Source organism: Tribolium castaneum, chromosome 7 (genome assembly GCF_031307605.1).
Source record: "Tribolium castaneum strain GA2 chromosome 7, icTriCast1.1, whole genome shotgun sequence".
Taxonomy (NCBI): Eukaryota; Metazoa; Arthropoda; class Insecta; order Coleoptera; family Tenebrionidae; genus Tribolium; species Tribolium castaneum.
In genome coordinates this window covers 6,173,448-6,197,051 of record NC_087400.1, presented here as the reverse complement: position 1 = coordinate 6,197,051, position 23,604 = coordinate 6,173,448, and the positions used below count along the sequence as shown (strand labels likewise).

General features: G+C 30.4%; 1 protein-coding gene across 11 annotated transcripts in view; it reads right to left on the bottom strand.

The window, feature by feature from the left end:
- The window catches only part of tmod (tropomodulin), a 45,402-nt gene extending 25,716 nt beyond the window's left edge, over positions 1 to 19,686 (bottom strand). For 6 of the 11 annotated variants that reach the window (XR_010334788.1, XR_010334786.1, XR_010334787.1 and 3 more), the window contains exon 1: positions 19,503 to 19,685. Coding sequence is in view for 7 of the 11 variants with exons in the window: in XM_015978312.2 (XP_015833798.1) it covers positions 19,503 to 19,580 (78 nt within the window). In the remaining 4 variants the exon portion in view is untranslated. Of the gene's footprint in view, positions 1 to 1,184; positions 1,344 to 8,699; positions 8,802 to 19,502 lie in introns of those variants that run through there. The other 5 variants (XR_511484.3, XM_008196174.3, XM_015978309.2 and 2 more) reach the window with 4 other exon arrangements.
- Between the last annotated feature and the right edge of the window lie 3,918 nt (positions 19,687 to 23,604).

Below are 23,604 nucleotides of genomic sequence, written 5' to 3'. Positions count from 1 at the left end.
GTCCAAAAAATGAGTAAAACTTAATAACAATTGTTAAAATAACAGTTTTAACAAAAAAACACACATTTTAATAAAAAAAACTAAATCACGAAAAACATGATTTTTATGCTACAAAAGATGATTTCCTTTCATTTTTGGGCTTTCTGTCGCTATAACCAAACATCATAAGAATTTCTGTAAGCTTAGTTTCAGTTAAATGTAGCATTGTTTGTAACACAAGTTTGATTTTTGCCTAATATACAAGTGACAGATCGGTAATAACAGCATTTTGTAAGCTAACTTAGTTTTACTTTTCCAGGAATTCAGAATTAAATTTTTGAATTCTTTTTACCTTCTAATAAAAATAAAGGTGGGTGTATGTTACATCACTGAACTTGGAAAAAATTATTGGAACTTTTGTGCCATTATTTGACCGTTTGTGCCATTAAAAAAATCAAGTTAGCCTTGTATTTTCAGAATAAATGTTGGTAGAAAATTGAAAAACACTTTTAAATTGTTCCCTGTATATTTAAGTATTCGCAACGTTTTAAGTTTTTGATTTTTTTTCTTGCTTATTGTAAAAGTGTTAATCAGTTTTTCCCACCTTATTGAAAATCAGAAGTAACTTTTTACGACAAAAATCTCTTTGATGCTTGAAAAATATTTGAATGAATTGAAGTAATTACTTTAATAAATCTGCCAAAAGTCTGCAATGTTTCCGCCAAAAACAATTTTCAATTTCCGGCCTTTAAAAAAAATGTATTTTCGTAATTCGAGATTGTGGGTAGACAGTGACTAATCGTTGCCATTATTTTGACAATTCTGCTGAAAAGCACCGAATTACCTAAAAATTTATGACCGCATGTCGTAACTCGCAAATTTGGCGGTACATTTAAAACTCTCGCCTATATATTTATAAACTTGTTCAGACAATAAACGCTACATTTCAAGTTTGTTATTATAAAATCTGCAAGTGTTTATAACCGTTTTGTGATTCATTTCGAGTTGGCAATCGATGTATCTACATGTAGCAAATTTGTATCAGGGTTATTTCGGAATATGCTATGAATAAGGCTTTTAATAGAGAACATTGCAATGTTACTGCAACATTGACACCAAAACTGCGTTGGCGAACACGAGCCAAGGCCCGAGTGGGCCGTTTTTGGGCCCTTTGGGGAACCCCCGGATTTTTTTTTGGTTCCTACCTGTCGCACGGACCATTCCTGGAAAAACTCCATGGCCCATGCCTTTTTTTCGCACACAGAACCACTCACTGGTACCGGAACCACCAAATAAAAATCGACGATCAGCTACAATCGCGCACTCTCGACTAAAGCTGTCGTCTCCGTATTTCAGGAGACGCATTTTGGTGGTGAGTGCGTATCAGAGCGCTCTCTACACATGTATTTTGAATATTCGGCGCACCTGGTTTATTAAATTAAAGCAAACATCAAAATAATGAGCCAATTTTCGTCAAAACGCGCTTTTTTGCACCGCTCTGGAAATAATTCTTCTAATTTTAAAACGTGTTAATTTCCACAAAATATAGAAAAGCAGTACGAACTGTTGAGAGATCGTGATCTGCTGGCGCTAGGTTGGTTTATTTGTGTTCATTTTTGCGTTATTTTCACATGATGATGGCACTTGAAAAGTGCGTTCAAAATTTGCGGGAAATTGTAGAGTTATAGTGACCACAAACGCACACAAAGACGCCCACAAGTCATTAAAGCACGGTTTATTGTAAGTAATTTGAGTTTAATTGGAGACGAAAAAATAAACCACTTTATTCGGGACAATTTTGTTGCTCTTGCCTTGCAACTGATTCATTGTTTTGGCGCAAATCGAGAATTACGAGGCTTTTATTGCGGTTGAGTATTAAAATTTAAAAACAGAGCAATAAAGTTAGAAATACACCGGGCGGCCGAAAAATAAACAAATCGTTGAGCTTTTAACCAACTTATAACTTGCCGTTTCAAAAATATAGAAAAAATGGCGACAGAGTATTTTTATTTTTATTTTTTATAATTTTTTTTATTTGTATTTTTATTTATTGATTCATTATACATATCTTTATAAGTTTGTAACCAATCAGAATGCTTTATGACAACCACGTGACAGTTTGTAACCAATTGGAATGTACTATGGTATAGTATTTCTAGCGAGAGATTAAGCTATTTTAAAAATCCTGGAAACATTAAAATCACCTATAAGTTGTGATAAAATTTGGAATTATTTTTATTTAACGCCATTTTTAAAGTGATAATAATCACTTTTAGTTTAGTGTTTTAGTAAATATTTATTGTTGGTAGATTTGTTTTTGGTTATTTGGAGAAGAATTTTTTAAATTCTCTTAAAAACGTAAAATAAAGCATTTTAAATAAAAAACTAAAACTTAGTCAGGTGCTACATTATGTGCGGAGTGTTAGTAACTTGTTTTTTACTAATTTCCGAATGAAAATACCATAGCAATTATTAGATTGTCTTGAGCAGTTGACAATAACCATTTTTTTTTCTCAAAATTTTAAATTTTTCGGAGAAAGTATTACTTATTTTTTTTATTTCTTTTATTTTCCCAATTACGGCAAAACTATTCGAAAAAGTGAAACTGTTTTAAATCTATCTTATGTAAAATGATCCAAGAAGTCCGTTAGCACTAAGAAAATCGCCAAATTCTCAATAGTTTTTTAGTTATGATTTTTTTTTAATTTCACCTATTTTTGCTTTTATGAGCAATTTGCCAGAAAACTATTAGTCGGACAATAATGATTTTTTTGAGAAAGATAGATAATTATAAGAGCTTTTCAAAGATTTCAAGCTTCATAAAGTTATTCTTGATAATTCCGGTGTTATTGCATGATTAATGTTCTGGGTACCAAAAATCGACAAAAATCTCGATAAAAAATGAAACAATTACGGGGAAACCATAAGACTTAGAGCAAAAACGGTTTTTTCCATCGTAAAGAACAGATCAAAATTTATAAAATAGAATTTTTTCCTCAAAATTTTAAATTTTTCGAAAAAAATATTAACATTTTTTTTATTTTTTTCATTTTCCTAATTACGGCAAAACTATCCAAAAAAGTGAAACTGTATCAATTTTACCTTATGTGAAATGATCCGAGGAATTGGCTGGTGTCAAGAAAATCGCCAAATTCCCAATAGTTTTTTGGTTATGATTTTTTTTAATTTCACCTATTTTTGCTTTTGTGAGTAATTTGCCAGAAAACTATTAGTCGGAGAACAATAACTTTTACAGATAGATAATTAAACAAGCTTTCCAAAAATAATAAGCTTTATGAAGTTATCTCTATTAGTTCAGGAGTTATTGCATGATAAGATAGATAAGTGTTCCAGGTACCGAAAATCGACAAAAATCTCTACGAAAATGAAACAGTTACGGCGAAACCGAAACTATAAGACTTAGACCACAACAATTTGTTTCATCGTAAAGAGCAAGTCAAAATCTGCATAAAAAAATTTTTTCTAAAAATTTTGAAATCTTCGGAGAAAGTATTAACCATTTTTAATTTTTTTCTCGATTACGGCAAAACTATTCGAAAAAGTGAAACTATTTTAATTCTACCTTATGTAAAATAATCCGGGGAATCGACAGGCGTCAAGAAAATCGCCAAATTCCCAATAGTTTTTTGGTTATGATTTTTTTTAATTTCACTCATTTTTGCTTTTATGAGCAATTTGCGAAAAAAATATTAGTCGGAGAACAATGATCTTTTTTGGAAAAGATAGATAATTAAACGAGCTTTCCAAAGATGATAAGCTTCATGGGGTTATCTCTAATAGTTTGAGAGTTATTGCATGATAAGTGTTCCAGGAAAATCGACAAAAATCTCGACGAAAAATGGAACAATTACAGTGAAACTATAAAACTTAGAGCAAAAGGGTTTGTTTCATCGTAAAAAACAGATCAAAATCCATAGAATAATTTTTTTTTCAAAATTTTAAATTTTTTGGAGAAAGTATTAAAAAAAAATTTAATTTTTTTATTTTCCCAATTACAGCAAAACTATTCGAAAAAGTAAAACTGTTTTAATTTTATCTTATGTAAAAAGATCTGGGAAATTGATTGGCTTTAAGAGAATCGCCATATTCTCAACAGTTTTTTAGTTACAATTTTTTTTATTTTACTTATTTTTGTTTTTATGAGTAATTTGCGAGAAAACTATAATACATATAATAAGAAATCTCACATTTTGAAAGAAAACAATACATTTTTATTATGACCGCCCTGATCACACAAAAAAATCACTACTTTTTAGTCTCTTAGTAACCTCTCGTTCTTGTTACGACACTCGTCTACGGCTCGTAGTGTATTTGTATACTCGTATCTTAACAACCGACAATAAATGCTCATTGCATAAAATACTATTAATCATTAATAAGTTACTAGGAAAAGATATTTTTGCAAAGCCAGTACCACAGTAGTATGAAGTAACAATAACTAATGTTATGCCAAAATATCTCGTCTTTATTTAGAAGTATAATGTAATGTTTAGGAACCTAGGGCCTTTAAAACTAAAAAACCACCAGACGATTATTTATAAAAAAGCACTGTCCTCTAAAATAAAAGACGGTTGGCAACTCTAGTTCCTTAGATTATTCATTGTTGCCAGCTTAATTTCAAAGCCACAGCCCACTTAGACTAGAATTTGTAGTTATTTTTTTTTAATTGTGGAAAATCAGAAAATTAGCAATGATTTTTCAAAAATTCAGTCAGTGGAGCCTGTCCTTCACTAAAAATAACCAACATAAAAGCCGACATTTGCGATTAACACAAAAATCGTACTTTGCACGACATAAACACCGTCAGCTTTGATGCAACAGAAAACCACCGAATTAAAAATACACCACAAGGTCAAAAAAAGCGTCTATTTATACCAGCAATTTTCTAATAAAAAGTAAACCATCCAACTCATTTAACTAGTAGTTATTAATTCATTAAGGCTGGAAACATCAAACGTGTCAAAATATGTCACGAGATGGCGCTCAAAGGATCACTGCAACGCTTCTTGTATCGTTGCCAATTAATTTCCAATTGATGTTTCTGCCGCGGTTTAGCACTTAGTTTAATTAGTGCAAACAAGAAACGCGTTTGCATCTGTCATGCAATAAATTGCGGTGACTTTCTGATGGTCGCTGTTGAAGGATTGGGTTATTTTTGGCGTGAGTGCGCACTTCCGAATTTTATCTAAACTTCAACAATCGCAACTGTCGTAAAACACATGTCCTGCAAAGCTCAGCTTGTTGGCCAATAAATCGGCCGGTTTTTGAGGTTGAAAACGATTTTGGAAAGACACAGACCGCTGTATTTATAAATGCACAACATGGTTTTAAACAGGCCAGGTCTCACTTCTTTTTGAATCATTAAGTAGCATTGGATGTGGCCATTGACCGATGAACAAATGGGTATTTTTGCCACTGACAAGTATATTTAGATGGGGACAATGAGCGTTGTCAAAATTGAAATAGATTTTGTATTAATCGATGTTTTGCTGGATTGAGGCTTCTTAAATAAACGCAAATGTGTTTTGAATGTGCTTCTTGGAATTATATTCTTATTTCATGTGTGGGCTGGGATAAGGATGCACAGTTTTCTACTGGAACTAATGAGGACCACGATTAATTATATTAAAGGATATATATAACGGGGGCTTTGTTCGTCAACAACTCGTTTATGTTTTGTACCTACATCGAGATCTAATGTTTATAGAACTAAATTTAGATTCGGTTAAACGAGGGAGACTCTACAGGATTAGGCTTACAAACCGCTGAGACAACTTATCAAAAATAAAAATAGTCCAAATTTCTTTTATTCAATTTTTTTGACGGCTATTAGGCACTCTTTAGTTTTTTCAAACCAAAATTTTGAGTCCAGAACTCAAAAAAAAACTTAATAAAAAACCTTTGTCCTGATGAAAGATTGAATTTAGAGACTCAGAAGAAGAACCTCAAGCAACAAGAAGTCACAAAAAAGACCAAGAAACCTAGAAACTACCCCGCTATTAGACATTTAGTAATGACTTTTTACCTATGGACTTCTGGATTTCTGGACTTCTGTACCATTCAAAGCAAAACTTGTTCAAAATTCAGAACAAAAATAAGTTTTAATAGAATTTTTTGTTAGTTTTTTTAGTTTCTTTTTAGATTTAGATATCCCAAAAATACGTCAAGCCAAAAAACATTAAAATCAGTTGACACATTGGAAAAACAGTCCTAAAAGTGAATAAAATGACTAAAAAATGGTATACTTGAAATTACTATTATACACAGGGTGATTCTTTAAGGGACGAGCTTCCGGAATTACGAGAAATTGGCGCCAACTTTGGAATTTTAAATAGTAACCAAACATTTTTATTGTATTTTTGAATTCACCTTCTCAAAATGAGTAAAATGTTCCCAAGCTATTGATACATTTTTTTAACATATATGTCAGTTTTTTTGTTAAATTTTTATTTGCATGGGTTTATCTAAGATATCACAGCCCTTGAACCCTTTACAACTAGTGAATAATTTTTTTGCATTTGATAATCAAAGGTTTGAGGAGCCGTCTAGAGTTTTCAAAATTGTTAACGGTCAAAATTTAAGGCTAGTATGATTTGTTCAAAATGGTTATCAAAAATCGGCTATAACTCAGTTTTTTCAAATGGATCGACCCTATTTTCTTAACGCTAAATAGCACGTCTTATACTTATTTCTTACAGTTTTTGAAAAAAATCATAAAAAACGGATTTTACTTAGTAATTTTTATAGTTAATCAAGTAGACCTTGCAAAATGGCCAACAATTGTCAAACTTCAATATTTTATTTAGTTTCTAACTGGTTCATTACCGAATAAGCAGCAAAACAATAATATTTGGTTATGGTTTATAAATTCTGTAAAGTAATTCAGTCAGTTTGCCATCAAATTTTGAACTTCTTAGGTGAAAATGCTGGACAAATCTAACATTTCTTTTATCCAGTGGCACAACTTTATCGTATATTTTGAAAGTTTACTCGATTAAAAATAAAAATCATAAGCTAAAATTCGGTTTTTTTTCGAATATTTCAATATATATAGATATATAGATAGATATAGAAGATGTTAATAAAAGTCTGCATCCTTTATTGGCAATTAAAAGCAAAAAGAATTATTCACTTATTGTAAAAAGTTCAAAGGCTGTGATATTTTAAAAAAACTTCTGCAAATAAAAATTTTAACAAAAAAATTGACATACTTCAAAAACTATGACAGGTAAGTACTAACAATTAGGGTACATTTTACTCAGTTCCAAAAGGCGAATTCAAGGATACAATAAAAATAGGTGGTCACCATTTAAAATTTCAAAATTGGTTCACATTTCTCGTAGTTTCGGAAGTTCAGCCATCTTAAAAATCATTTACTTGAACTCAAAATGGTGGATTTAAATCGAATATAAAATTTTAACGTTCTATCTTTGTTAGAAGTTAAACACTTTTAATGTAGGCCCTCAAAAATAAGTCTGTATACATCACAAAAAATTTGTCAAAAAGCCCCAAAACCCTTAAAAATTGCTTTTAGACTTCGCCCATTTAGGAAGCTTTTCTATATTTCAAGATTCAGACAACAATTATTGGAAACTTTGAGACAAGATAACGAAATAAAACAAATTGAAATTTTAAAATCACGAAAAAAGACACAAAAAACTTTGAAAATACCAGACCAGATCAATTTAACTTTTACGTTACAAATCAAAATTTTGAGTTTAGAATCTAGGAAAACATTAGATTTTAATAACAAAACAGCGCAAAAATTTCTGTAGGTTTATAGATTATTGAATTTTTTTTTCTGGACGCTCCCCGCTCAGAAGGTTTTTTTTACATTTCAGGGGCAAAATAACTGGGCGAATAAACAACAAAAATAATTAGAAAACGAGATAAAATATTGAAAAATATTTGAATATAAAATATTCAAAAAAACTAACACCACAATATTATTGTTGCCTGAAACGTGAATTAAAATCCTTGTAATCCATATAAATTTTACTTAGTTTTTTTAGAGCCATTTTAAAAAATTTGATGAATATTTTCCTAAAGTCTCCCGCATTTGAATACAAATTAAAATTATTAATAGAGGGTTTTTTCCCACATTCACAATGAAACTTCCATTTTTTTTCAAACAAAAATTTTTACAAAACAAAATTTTAATTGTCCCTTTTCATGAAAATAACTCATAATTTCATCGTCAGATTATTTTACTCTTAAATTCCCTGTTTTAAAAACTTAGGTATTTTGTGATAAATGTTTTCAATAATTTGAGTTTTGCTGAATAAGTTGAACTTTCAGGCTCCAGTAAACCCATACAATGTAGGAAAATATTACTTGCATTCAGTAAAATACGTCCAAAAATAAATCAAAGCTTCTTAATCCCGACGCATTTCAACATCCACCTATAAATTACGCCTAAAATCGTAATAAAAATACTAATTGTAAATAATAATGACATTGAATAATATGACACAGCCGGTAGTCGTATGACAGTTTTGTTTTATATCAACGTTGTGAATTGATGGTAAGCAGCCTCTGTAATATGTAACGTCTAGTCATTCCTCTTCTAGCAGGAATAAGCAAAACATGTTACTGAACTGTGTTTTATGGCTGCTTCTATTTTCAGCAAATCGAGTTAATCCTGTCTTAAGAAAAGGCTCAAAATGTCGAGAAAATCGTTTGTCTGAGGAATTACTCACGTATTTAAAGAGCGTAGTCAGCACCATTCTGAAATCCTGAAACCGCTGAAATGCACCGTGCGGCGTTCACTTACTCACTGAAATCCCAAATCTCCTGAAATCTTCCAGTGTTTACCGCCCTCAATTGCGCACTTAACGAAAACGTACCAAAACAATAAATTTGACGATATTTTCACGCGACCTGCGGCTACACCGTCAATAGCCGCTTAGTTTATTGCCCGTGTGACACTTATTAGCCTCGTGCTGTTCATTTTCTCAACAGTTTTATAATTTCAAATATTCAGCGGCTGGCGGAAGTGCACCAGATCACCGGTTCAATTAATTCGCTTGAAAAGCGACACAACTTTGGCAGGGACTCCACCACACGCAAATCCGGGATTAAGCGCAGATTTATGACAGGATCAGGACATAATCGAAACACCCCTCACATTTTTCATAAATATTTTTTTTTTTTACTTTTTCTTTTTTTTTTCTTTTTAATATCTAATAATTTTTAACACTTAAAACACGTTCCCGAAAGCAACGTGTTTTCACTATTTTAAAACAATTTTCCCATAGCAACGTGTTTTAAATTAATGTTTTCACAATTTTAAAACATCTTTCCCATAGTAACGTGTTTTAAAGTAAAATGTTCCAACAAAAAAAAATTGAATAATACTTATGCAGATATCAAGGTATGCAACTCGCATACGCTCGTTGCATAAGGTATTTATTTATTTTACAAGATTTGATCAAAAAATGTTCAAGATCCACAAAGTAAGTCACAATAAGTCGAAATTACAAAAATAAAATAAACTTGATGTTACTCTGCCTGTTTTATCGATTTCGTTTGTTTTTGGGCGAAATTTCGTCAAAAATAGAATGAAAAATGAGACAAAATTTGGGCGAAAAAAATTATTCTGACTTTTTTTAAGACTTCTTTTTTCTTTTTCTTTTCTTTTTAATATCTAATAAATTTTAACACTTGAAACACGTTTCCGATAGCAACGTGTTTTTACTAATTTAAAACACGTTCCCATTAGCAACGTGTTTTAAATTAATGTTTTCACTATTTTAAAACACCCTTCCCGTAGTAACGTGTTTTAAATTAAAATGTTCCCTCAAAAAAAATTTAATAATACTTATGCGGGTATCAAACTATGCAACTCGCATATGCTCGTTGCATAAGGTATTTATTTATTTTACAAGATTTGATCAAAAAACGTCCAAGATCCACAAAGTAAGACACAATAAGTCAAAATTACAAAAATAAAATAAACTTGATGTTACTCTGCCTGTTTTACCGATTTCGTTTGTTTTTGGGCGAAATTTCGTCAAAAATAGGATGAAAAATGAGACAAAATTTGTGCGAAAAAAATTATTCTGGCATTTTTTAAGCCTTTTTTTTATTTTTATTTTTTTTTAATGTCTAATAAATTTAAACACTTAAAACACGTTCCCGAAAGCAACGTGTTTTCACTATTTTAAAACACGTTCCCATTAGCAACGTGTTTTAAATTAATGTTTTCACTATTTTAAAACTCCCTTCCCATAGTAACGTGTTTTAAATTGAAATGTTCCAACAAAAAAATTTGAATAATACTTATGCAGATATCAAAAGATGCAACTCGCATACGCTCGTTGCATAAGGTATTTATTTATTTTTCAAGACTTGATCAAAAAACGTCCAAGATCCACAAAGTAAGTCACAATAAGTCGAAATTAGAAAAATAAAATAAACTTGATGTTACTCTGCCTGTTTTATCGATTTCGTTTGTTTTTGGGCAAAATTTCGTTAAAAATAGGATGAAAAATGAGACAAAATTTGGGCGAAAAAAAATTATTCTGACTTTTTTTAAACCTTCTTTTTTCTTTTTCTTTTCTTTTTAATATCTAATAAATTTTAACACTTGAAACACGTTTCCGATAGCAACGTGTTTTCACTATTTTAAAACACGTTTCCCATAGCAACGTGTTTTAAATTAATGTTTTCACTATTTTAAAACACCCTTCCCGTAGTAACGTGTTTTAAATTAAAATGTTCCCACAAAAAAAATTGAATAATACTTATGCGGGTATCAAGGTATGCAACTCGCATATGCTCGTTGCATAAGGTATTTATTTATTTTACAAGATTTGATCAAAAAACGTTCAAGATCCACAAAGTAAGACACAATAAGTCGAAATTACAAAAATAAAATAAACTTGATGTTACTCTGCCTGTTTTATCGATTTCGTTTGTTTTTGGGCGAAATTTCGTCAAAAATAGGATGAAAAATGAGACAGAATATGGGCGAAAAAAATTATTCTGACATTTTTTATGCCTTCCTTTTTATTTTTATGTTTTTTTAATGTCTAATAAATTTAAACACTTAAAACACGTTCCCGAAAGCAACGTGTTTTCACTATTTTAAAACACGTTTCCCATAGCAACGTGTTTTAATTTAATGTTTTCACTATTTTAAAACACCCTTCCCGTAGTAACGTGTTTTAAATTAAAATGTTCCCACAAAAAAAATTGAATAATACTTATGCGGGTATCAAGGTATGCAACTCGCATATGCTCGTTGCATAAGGTATTTATTTATTTTACAAGATTTGATAAAAAAACGTCCAAGATCCACAAAGTAAGACACAATAAGTCGAAATTACAAAAATAAAATAAACTTGATGTTACTCTGCCTGTTTTATCGATTTCGTTTATTTTTGGGCAAAATTTCATCAAAAATAGGATGAAAAATGAGACAAAATTTGGGCGAAAAAAATTATTCTGACATTTTTTAAGCCTTCTTTTTTATTTTTCTTTTTTTTAATGTCTAATAAATTTAAACACTTAAAACACGTTCCCGAAAGCAACGTGTTTTCATTATTTTAAAACACGTTTCCCATAGCAACGTGTTTTAAATTAATGTTTTTACAATTTTAAAACATCTTTCCCATAGTAACGTGTTTTAAAGTAAAATGTTCCAACAAAAAAAAATTTGAATATTACTTATGCCGATATCAAGGTATGCAACTCGCATACGCTCGTTGCATAAGAACAGCCCTCGAATTTTATTTTGTGTTTTCGCACTCGTATTATTAATAACTATAAATTATCTTGTTTAAATTGTTTGGTTGTATTTTTTTACGATTCCGATTAATTTTTAATGCATTTTCCCGTCCCAGTTCCTGAAACCAGCTGTCTGAGATAATAAACTGTCCGTTTTTATGTCCGAATGCAACAGTCATGGTTTCCTGAAACTAACACAATTTCGAGGCTAAAATATAGCATCGTTTGCACTAATAGCCAGGCCATTTCCATTAGGAACTTCTATTTTAAAAGTCGTTTTGTAGACGGAAGTGAAAAAGTCGACAAGTTAAAATTTACAACCTTTGCTATATTTCGACCAAATCAAATAGCTTTATTTTTGAGTTTTTGGCACCGCATCATCAAATGAAAATGTGATGGTTTTACAAATCGGTTGATTAAATATGGAAGGTGGTACAAAAGACGACCACCTGTTGACAACTCAATCAACCAATTATTGCAACCAATTAATTTTAATTAAAGTGTAACTGGTTTACAAAATCGGACAATGCACAGAATTTTAATGCGCTCAGCTAAAATTAAAAAATTTGGTTTTGGGAATTATCAGGCGAAGCAAACGCCTGGTGGGTGCGCAACCAAATATACACTATTTGCAGCTCCGCTACAATTAAAATAAATCCTCAACAAATCAAGAATTTTTTTAAAGTGGGTCAAGAATTTGCGGCTTGAAGGCGAGAGATCAGATTGTGTCCAAGGCACATTCTGTTTCGAAATTGCCAAGAATGTAGCGAAATTTTTGGCGGAAATTCAAATCGTTGAAGGAGATTAAAAGTGATCCAATTTTTTCCAAACGAGCGTTTGTGCTTGGCTACTCAAGCAAATCGCACGCAAATAGTAAGTAACTGTTCCAGTCGATATTTGAAACTGGAACGGTTAAAAATTGGACAATTTGAGGCAGGTTATAGCAGATCTCCGGTTGTTTGATCGCAAGCAATAATAATAGAACGGTTTATTTATGTAATTGAGGTGCAGAATAGAACAAAGAATGAGGTGTTGGTGAAATTACGCGTTCAGGAAGTCGCAGTTTCTTTTGAGAGACAAAATAAACATCCATTGAAACATAAAGTGTTCTTTTGCGTCTCAACCGGATATTTTAGTTCATAATTCACGCATTTATTCGTTTTGTTGCGAAATTTCGCTCCTGTGTTGACATACGCTCTAAAATATAGGTTGGAAATGTGGATAGAATGCGTTTGGCGAGATGTGTGTTTGAATACGGACCGATCTGTCATCGAGAGACTAAGAAGATGTCGTTAAATACAAGATTGGCAATTTGGAAAGCAATTACTTCGAGTCATTAGGTTGTCTGAATGGAACGCGTTTGCTTTAAATGTAGATAATTAAGTTTTATTATGCTGTGGGCTCGAATGTAGGTCTTTGCACAAAGCGTGACAATGTATACTTAATTAATACTTAAACAAATTGGTGTAGTTATAACATCTATTGAAACTTTGATATTGTTTTCGAATAAATGCCAACACAGTTGTAACGCATTTTTGGGAAAGCAAATGTCTCATGAAATTAAAAATATTGTGACGCTTGTGTGGATGCACAAAGCATGTTTTCGGCGTTTTTATAAATTGAAGTTTACTTTTGACACAAACTGTGTTCACAAAAATAAGTAAATACAAATATTTGAAAATTATTTAAGAATCTGTTTTATATAACAAACAGAAAACAGTACTATTCAAAAAGTGTTGATCAAATGTGCCATGAAATCTGATACTGGAGCAGCCTCCAGTTACGTATGGACTTACAGTCACCCAAAATTAAAATGACCCGTCCATAAACAAACGCCTACCGTGCATTTTTGAATCAGGTACCCATTTATTTTACAAGATTTGATTAAAAAAACGTCCAAGATCTACAAAATAAGACAATAAGTCAAAAAATAAAAAAACCTGATGTTATTATATTAAATTTACAAAAAAACTAATATTTCATGCAATAAACATTATTTTGTTTTAATTTACATTCATTTTTTGTCTAAAAAGAAAAAAAAAGAGAGAGTGATTTTTTTTTGCTTTATCAAACGCATTTAAGATAAAAAGTCAATTTTGTTCATTTCTGAACCCGAAATTCATTTATTTTGTAACTTTTGTAAAAACACGCCTCAAAATCACAAGTAATTGAAGCTACTTTGCCTGTTTCACTCGATCTTGTTTGTTTTTGAGCGAAATTTCGTCCAGAATAAGCAGAAAAATGATAATTTGGTTATGCGACAACCTGATAATTAATTAAATTTGCTAACATATACAATATAATATATAATATCTAATCTATAATATATAATATATAATATATAATATATATTATATAATATATAATATATAATATATAATATATAATATATAATATATAATATATAATATATAATATATAATATATAATATATAATATATAATATATAATATATAATATGATTATTAATATATATTATATTATTAATCCTCCATTTCAAAGATAATAACAAATTGATAAACGAAATGTCAAACTTACCTCAAAATTATATTACGCGTTCTGGATGCGTCATTTTCATTTTGGGTGACTGTACCTTAAGTATGATTTCTCCAAGTAATGAGAAGGATAACACACATTTCCAATTTTTTTTTATTTTTTTTCTACAAACGCATTAATTGTTTATATTATCTAATAAACTATTTACCTAAGTTAACTTTTAGATTTACCTAAAAAAACAGATAACAATAATAATAATAAAAAATAATTATTATTGACATAATTTAAGAAAGGCCTAATTCTAGTGCTTTTTATGTCAAAAAATATTAATTTCAATAATTTGTGGCGAAATTCTTTTTAATTAAGATAAGTTTTAATTGATATTTATGAACACAGTTGGCACAATACAAAAAACTGTACCTTTAAGATGAGCTAAAAGTTTGTTAAACTTCAGATAATAATCTTTTTCTTTAACTTTATACCAAGATAATAAAAAAACAATTTTTCCAGAAAAATTTTAAAAGTATATTTTTACAGCATCTCACAAACTAATAATCATTAATCACACATTTTAATGTTTGTCATTGAATACGTAATTATATTCTTTGTGCATGTGAATTTGTTCAGATATTTTTTACAATTCCTTATAAAAAAAATCCATTACGTAAGTAAGTCGTTGCGAAAAATATTTTTTTCTTAATATTTGCAAAAATATGTTAAAAAAATGTCGCTAGTTCTAGAGAATAATTGAATCCAAACATTTTACATACAAACGTATGTAACGTAACGCCTTTATTATATAAACAAAAAATAGAAAAACAAGAAAAACTCAGAACTTTCTTAAGACCTTAATTTACCCAAAGGTTTAGTAGAATTTTTTTGATATTCACAGAGAATTTCTAATCCATTTTAATCCTTACTGTCACAAGTGCACAAAAAATGTGTTTTCGGATTTTATTTCTAATTCTGTCCTCCAAATATTATACACTTTTTCCAGAAACATTTTAAATTATCAAATTCATTATGCTGTCAAGACAATTTTTTATTTTTTTATAGTTCTTTAAAATGATAAAAATTCAAACATTTTTATTCAGTAATGTGGACAAACAGTGGTTTGCAAAACCCTCAATATTTCAAATTTTCTAACACTTTATTAGAAAAATTAGGTTCTACCTGATTTAAAACTAATACAAAAACAAATTCAAATTTTCGGTCCATTTTAGATAACTGCCTAATTTTTTTTTTGGACATGCGAGTATTTTAACAATTTTATTGTCAGAAAGAAAAATTTTATTCTCGAAAAACTAAATTTTAAACCTCAAAAAAATTTAGCTTTGAAAGAAACATCCGCAATTTGCACACTTTTCAAACTCAAAATTTAAAAACAGCCAAGTTGATTTTTCGTTATTTCCCTATTTTTGCGCCTCGTGCATGCAAAAAACGCTTCTAAAAAAAGTTCGTTACTGAAAACTCCAACCGGTGCCAAAACCCGGTTGCCAACATTGCAAAAAATGTCCCAGGACCAAAATCCACATGTATGATTGAATACCAACACAATAAACGAGAAATTTTCCAATCACGCATCACTTCTACAGGGCCACGTAAATAGCACCCAAAACGTCACACCCAGCTGTTCGTCTCCCAATAAAAAATCGCATTTTTATCGCTTTTCTATTTTCACAATGACGCGCAATGATTCGTTTGAAAAATCGTCTTGCACAACTCTTTATTTATCCCAAGCGGATTGTTTGACAGGACTGTTTTTCGATGCTATATCGACTATGAATACATGAGGCTTGCCAAATATTCACTTGTATTTTTAAACTATATGTAAATTTGTTTGTTTGTAGTAGCGCAAGTTGAATCATTGGGAATTCGTAAAGATTTAATGAAGACACTGATGTTATGGCAATTAAACGAGATAGATTGGGCCTCTTTGAATGTATAACGACGATAATCGAGTTTCGTTACGCGCTTTGAACGGCTAAATTTAAGTCCGCGCTAACAGAAGTGAAAAGATGAGACTATTTTTACACGAGGAATATTACAGTTTTATCCGATCTAATGCAAAAATCGTTTCAAGTGCTGAAAGGACAAGGCTGCCATTTGCTTCATTCACTGAATTTGTGCGGAATAATAAGATAAAAATATTTTTAAAACCGATAAATTTTTCCGAAAGACATTGGCAATCGCTTAGTTAGCTATAATTTCCAATTTCACGGCCTTTGGGGTCATTATCGGGACTTTTCATCAAGGATTAAAAATTGATTACATTCACTCAACCGCAATTATTCAAATAAGTAGTTGACATATAGTGAGCACCCACACTTTAATTATTTTTTGTGATAAAACACGCTAAAAATAACCGGCCAAAAATTGGCATATTTTTATCACAAATACAGAGATGAAAAGAGAACTTGGCAACCTGATTACAACGACAGCATTATTGAGTTGAATAAATTTAAAAAGTCGCTTTGGTCTGGTCAAAAGCCTTCACACACAGTTTGTTTATATGTCGGCTTTGGTGCGTGAAAAAAATGTTTTGGAGTAAAAATATAAAAAAATTTTGGGCAAATTACAGGAAGTAATTATAAGTGTTGGGGTTCGGAGAAAGTGTCATTAGCCTATTTTAGGCGTTTAAAATAGTTGTTTGGCTCCGACATACAGGAACAAAGCCGTTTATGGTTAAGAAAGTCGGTTTAAAAATATCGTAAAAAAAAAAATTCTGTCTTAAATATTTTCGAAGACTCTGGACTACGGAGGACTATAAGTTAGGAGACGAAGCGAGACACAAGGTCGCAAGATTTGGTCCTGTATTTTTCAAAACGCTGCAAATACTGTTAAAAAAAATGCTAGGGACGAAAGTAGTAGAGAATTAAATTTCCATTAAAAAAGTCAGCAACAGAAAGTTAATTTATACCTAAACTGTTGAAGATAGAAATGTGGTGTCGGCGGCTTTTTATAGCAAATTTAATTCTTTACAACTTTGTTTCTTATACTTTTTTTGTATATTCAACCGTATTCCCAGCGTTTTGATAAATATGCGACGGTGCACAAAGAATTGTCGCTTAGAATTATAAATTTGTGTTCCACCTGGTATTTTTGTGAACGCAGCGAATACGGTTGAAGGTACTAAAAAAGTGTGAGGAACAAAGTTGTAGAGAATTAAATTTCCTACAAAAAAGTCCGCGACACCATATTTATATCTTCAACGGTTTAGGTATAAATTAACTTTCCAATACTTGACCACCGGGAAAATGAAGCAAATTAGTCGCTTGAGCGTTTTTGAACGACTTTTGGGCCTTCATGGTTGAAGATCAGGATATGGTCTCGCAAACTATTTTGTAAGAAATTTAATTCTATACAACTTTCTTCTTAACATTTTTTTTGTATATGTAACCGTATTCGTAGGGTTGTGAAAAATATGGAACAGTGCAGAGTGCAATTTAGTAAAACTTTTTATTTTTTTTAAACATAGTTTATGAGAAAATTTTTGCATTATTTTTATTTCTTTACTGTTAAAAAAATGCTCTATCTGCCTGTAGTTTTTTTTGTTTGACTTGTCTTAACCGATGTACTATTTTTAAAATTTATTGTTCTGAAAACTTGGACAGTAATGGAACAATTGCGCTCTCTGGTGACACTGACGGAACTATTGAGGACGGAAACATCTTATTTGTACGCCGTTGCGTGTCCTAACCTTTAGATATCCGTATTCTGGACATACATACAGGCTGACCCAGGAGTGTGTTATCGGTCTATAACTTTTTTGCTATTTGAAATATTGTTATGCTGTTTTCAATATCCGATAGATGACTTAAATTCCACAAACTAAAAATATTTTTATTATACACAAGGTGTTCCATTAAAAAAATGTGTTAATTAACTTTTTGAGTCTTGGTACACCCTGTACATTATCAGTATGTTTCAAGTAAAAAGCGACAATTTGCTAAAAGTACAAGATATTCTGAAATTTCCTGTTGCAAATTTGTCGGAAAATATTCATAGGCCACTTCGCACTGATTTTTCAAAAACGAAAAGTTGAATAATTCCGAAACGAAAAGAGATAGACTCATAAAGTTACATTATTTTTTTGCGTTGAATTCAATTATGCAAAAATACATAGAGTATTCCATTAAAAAAATGTAACTTTGATACACCACCCTGTGTATAATAAAAATATTTTTAGTTTGTGGACTTTAAGTCGATCTATCAAATAAAAAACAGCATGGCAATATTTCAAATATCAAAAAAGTTATAGACCGATTAACCCCTGGATCATCCTGTATATAAAATGTGAACGAACCCTAAGCATGAAGTTTCTGACTGCGACTTTTTTATTCATAATAAAATATTGTCGACTACTTCTAATTAACATCACATTTAATTGATCAAGATGAACTTTGCCAACGTTTCGCCCATTTTTGACACCACTTCAGGACTACAAAAACCAAATTTCTACTTCCATCAATTAGAAACTACCAAGACTCCCAAAAGTAGCACTGCTCGAATAAAAACATTAATTTGTATTTTTATTACATTTACTTCAAACATAATTAACTGAGAATAAACATTTAAATATAACGAAGATTCAACATAACCGAAGGTTAACTTTACACTCCACTTTACGTCATTAAAATTTTCAATGAAATGTAAATTTAGAAACTTAGGTGAATTAATTAATCTTATTTTTGAAGCGTACGGTACGTGAAAAAACTAAATACTCATCTATTCACTTTAAGCTGTTTTTTGAATTAACATTTTTGAATTTCATTTTTCATTCACTCTTGTGCGAATATTTTACAAATCCGTTTTTATGATTGCAAAACGTAAGAATCCACTTAGAACAAATATTTAACGACCCAAACAAAACTACTCGAAGGTTACTCCACATTCTTCGTAATTTTGAATGAAATTAAGGCACTTTTTAAATAGTTTTGCTAAATGATTTAATGCCTATTTTAACGCCCGTGGGCGTTTGCGTGCGTGCACCATTGCAAATTGCGTCCACTCCTATAAATTTCCGCAACATAAAATTAAACCCAAATTTCGAAAAAATGTAAACGCAGCCCGGCTCCGTATTTTTAGCCTCTTTTTATCTTTTGGCACACACCCCGGCTTGGAGTCGATTAATTGACGTAAATGTAAATCAATCAGACAATCGTTAAATTAGACTTCGAGTGGATGAAAATTTTGCGAGTTTTTTGTGGCTATTTTTACGAAATTCGTCATTTGAAACTCGAACCTAAGGCACGTGGTTACATAAAGGGACTTACTTCTTCGATTTTGAGGCTTGTCCGGATGACTTTTCGCCGGACTTCCGTCTCGTAGGTTTCCTCGACCGTCTCGGCCATCGCTGGGGAGGTTGTCACAGTTTACAAGGGGAAAATTCGGCACTTTGCTCACTCGAACTATTCGCCGTGGAAACGCGTGCAAGACTGAAGCGTCAGGCTAAAATTAATTTTCTTGACTGAACGGAAGTTGCCTACTACCATGTCCTACTACTTGTATTAGTCTGTCGGCGGTGAACAGATTATTGTGTGGAAAACACACGGATTCATCTTCAATGGGTTCTAGTGAAGAAGCAGAAGTTGCGAAGTGGCGGTACTTTCGTAATGGATGCAGGTTTCACTATTTCCGCTAGTTGTATAAGAGGGTTTGGAAATTGGTCATTAGAACCAAAATTGCAACACAGACAAATAAAATTGAAAAAAAAAAACAGCTTGAAAGGATTAATGGTTCATAAAATAATAATAACAATAATTTACTTTGTAATTAGAGGCTTCTTAGTATGAGTCTTTTTATGTCAAATATTTCTGAAGCCATAAACTACTTATGTAAACAACCCAGTAAATATTTTAGTTTATGACAGCTATATAAAGATTGGCGAAATGGAAATATATTTTCGAAAAAATATATTGTTTGATAAATTAAGAAAAAACAAATTAAATATTGCGTGACGAATTTATTTAAAAAGTTCGTAAAAAACACATTATTAGATTAATTTCTAATGACAGTCTATGGAGAGAAAGGTTTATTTTTACTTTCAATTGGTTGGCCTAAAATCATCCGGGCCTTACCAATTAATTTTGTAAAAAATTATTTGTCAAATGAAAATAAATAGGGGTTAAGGTCTACATTTTTGATGAAATTTTTAACACAATAAAAACAAAATTGTTCACAACTAAAAGAGACATAGCAATGATAACAAAATTTTGTAATAATAGAAAAACATATGGGATATGAAAGTTATAAACAAATAAATTGTGGTTTTGACGTTTCAGTCGTAAAAATAAATATAGTATATTATTATACGAGTTTTATAATTGTAGCACGAATGGTTTTGGAGCACGACGAAGGAGTGTCACAACTAAGTTTTATAAAACGAGTGTAATATACTATTTTTTCTACTTTCTAGTTTTGTTGGTTTTTGTTTAATTTAACTTATCAAAATCTGTTCAAACTGTTTTCTCTTAATTTTGTTAATTATTCGGGCTTTATCATTAAACGACTTGGCGCCAAATAACAGTGATGACTGATGACAAAAAAATTTATTCAAAGGAGTTGCAGAAAAATTCTTTTTGTGAAACTACTTTCATTTCATTTGTGAAACCAAAGTAGAAAAAATATTTTATAAATTTAAAAATAAATATTTTCATTTTTATATTTTACCGTTTTTCACATTTCCATTTTTATTAGATAAATCAGGTAAAATAAGATATTTATTTAGACACGTGTAATTCTATCTGCGATCGAAATATACTACAGTAAAACTTCTCAACAACCGACACCGTTGAAGAGTCTTTAATTGTCCGGTGTGCAGAACTGTCCACTAATGGGAGGTTGGAAATTTTAATATAACTTTTATAACGTTTCTACAAAAATGTCCGTTATGAAGAGGTGTCCGTTATTCAGAGGTGTCTATTACTGTATTGAAATAATGTAAGTTATTAAGAAAATTAAAACAATTAAGGAGCAGGATTTTAATTACAAAATTTTCGTAAAAGCCTTTAGAATATAAGTAATTTTATTGCTCTAATTGTTTACACTGTACACAAATTTTTGTCCTTTATGCTATTTGTTCATTGTAATTTTGTTTATTATTGAGTGCTTTAATTAGATATTATTTTTAAGTATTATCTTGAAAATAACGTATTTTTAACTTTTTTAATGTTAATTAAAATTTTTGTTTAAAAAACTGTTTAACAATAAACGAAAAAAGTCAGTATCAACTTTATCATTTAAAATGGAAAAAGAAAGCTATATTTTGAGTTGTGTTTTTAAATTACTTGAGTAATTCAATAACTTTTTTTGAATTTCTATTCGTTTTTAATACATATTACTTGTTTCAGAACTTTAAAAACGCCAACGTTGCATTTTACTGAATTATTTTTTTAAATAAGCTTTCTAAAATTGTAAACTAACAATTAGTGATTAGATCTCTCATTGAAACTATAAATTACTTTAGCTATTATTTTTTTGAAGTACATAAATAATTTATAACAGCTAATTTTGAGAAAAAATGCGACATTGGCGTTTTTATAGTTTTAAAACAGCTATTACATTAAAATTATTTTTGAGGAGGATTAAATTTCTGCTTTAGCGTTTTCAAATTTAAAGAAAAAACGTTAACAAATCTCTCAGATTTAAGGTTTCGTTTGGAGAAACTTAAATTAAGTACAATTAAATTGAAAATTCAATGATAAATGAAAAAAAAATTCTGCGATTATTTGCATTTCAAGTTATTTAGATTTTTTTGCGGAACCATAGCTGTTTTTGCACATAGAAATATTTGTGATGTGACAAGTTCTACTAAATTTTTTTGATACATTCTTTACAATTTTTTGAAAAATTGGCTATAAGTTATGTCCACAAAAAACGCAATTAACTGGATATTGGTTGAACTAAAGGTAAAGACGTAGGTAAAGATACTGTTAGTAATTCATATACATCGATGCAAAATTAAATTCTGCTTTATTCCATTTGCATTGGAAAAAATCATTAGTGGGTAGTACTTAAACTTCTTTGAAAATACCAAAGTAAGGAAAAAGTTTTATGTTCCAAATGTTCGAACACATTTTGAAAATATTTAAAAATGAGAAAGCAATTCCAAAATTTTTTTATAAAGTCTAAACACCTTTCGAAATCAGCCAAATTTGAACACTTTAGCGGAGTGTTAGCGAAAGGAACAAAAATGCAATAGAATTAATGATTATGTTAATTGCAATATGCATATTTAAAATTGAAAGCTTGTAAATAATAAACAAAATAAAATGCAATTCAAAGTAGCTAGCCTACATTTTAGTGTCAATTAATAATGCAATTCTCCTTTTTTATAAAGTAAATATTTTGAAGCATAAATCTTAGATCCTTGTTCATACAAAATATTTGCATGAAAAGACCTCGCATTGTCTTGTAAGAATTTCTAAACAATTACTTTATTCCGATCCTGTACGAAAAAACACACAATTAAGTCGTTTGTTTGTTAATTCAAACTTAAATTTCCTCATTGTTCGACTGTCTAACATGAGAATTGGTGAAACATAATTTGTGATAAATTATCGTTGACATTTTTATTCGATTTAAATTTCCTCGCATAACTGCTCCTTTAATAAATTCATTGTTAACTGTCTAGTGCTCACGTTTTAATTATCTCTTACTTTCTTCATTTTTAACATCTAGCTAATTTACGTTTCATTTGCATAAAACCAGCCTTAAGGAAACGCTTGAATTGCTGGTACTGTTAGGCCAACAATTGAACGAGCAAATAAGTCAAAGTTAATAAAAGATTCCTTGTTACGCTATCTGACTTGTTGGCATTGTCCGTACAAATCATTTTTAAACCAAGTTTAGAATTTAAATTAATCGTGAAATGTACGAGAATAGCACGCCGACAGCCATCTCGTATATTTAGATTTGAAGCTACAAAAAACGAAATAAAGAGTTTTCAGAGTCATCGCAGCAATAGTCATAATTCTGCTACAAAGTGGAGACGGTTTTCTAGCCCAGAATGTCGTTTTTGATTTCTGCAATAAGTAAAAGACTCACGAAATTAAATCGGTCTCGTTTTGTCCCGGCATTAGAGCGTGACAGAGCTTCAAGCACCTGTCATAAGGATTGTGGTTTTATTATGTTATGACCAAAGGAATTGTTTTAATTAACCGTTAAATCCTAGCTTTTATTTTACAGTATTTTACCTATCTTTATGTACGTTTTAAAAGTCGGTATGTTACATAATGGTGCACCAGTTGCCGGTATAAATCACAATAATTCGAAAGTGGGCATTAAAATATAAACTTAATTGTATTTTTAGGCTTTAGGTGAAAAATACACGGAAGCCGCCACTTTGGAATATTTCCAATTAAAAGTTTAATATTT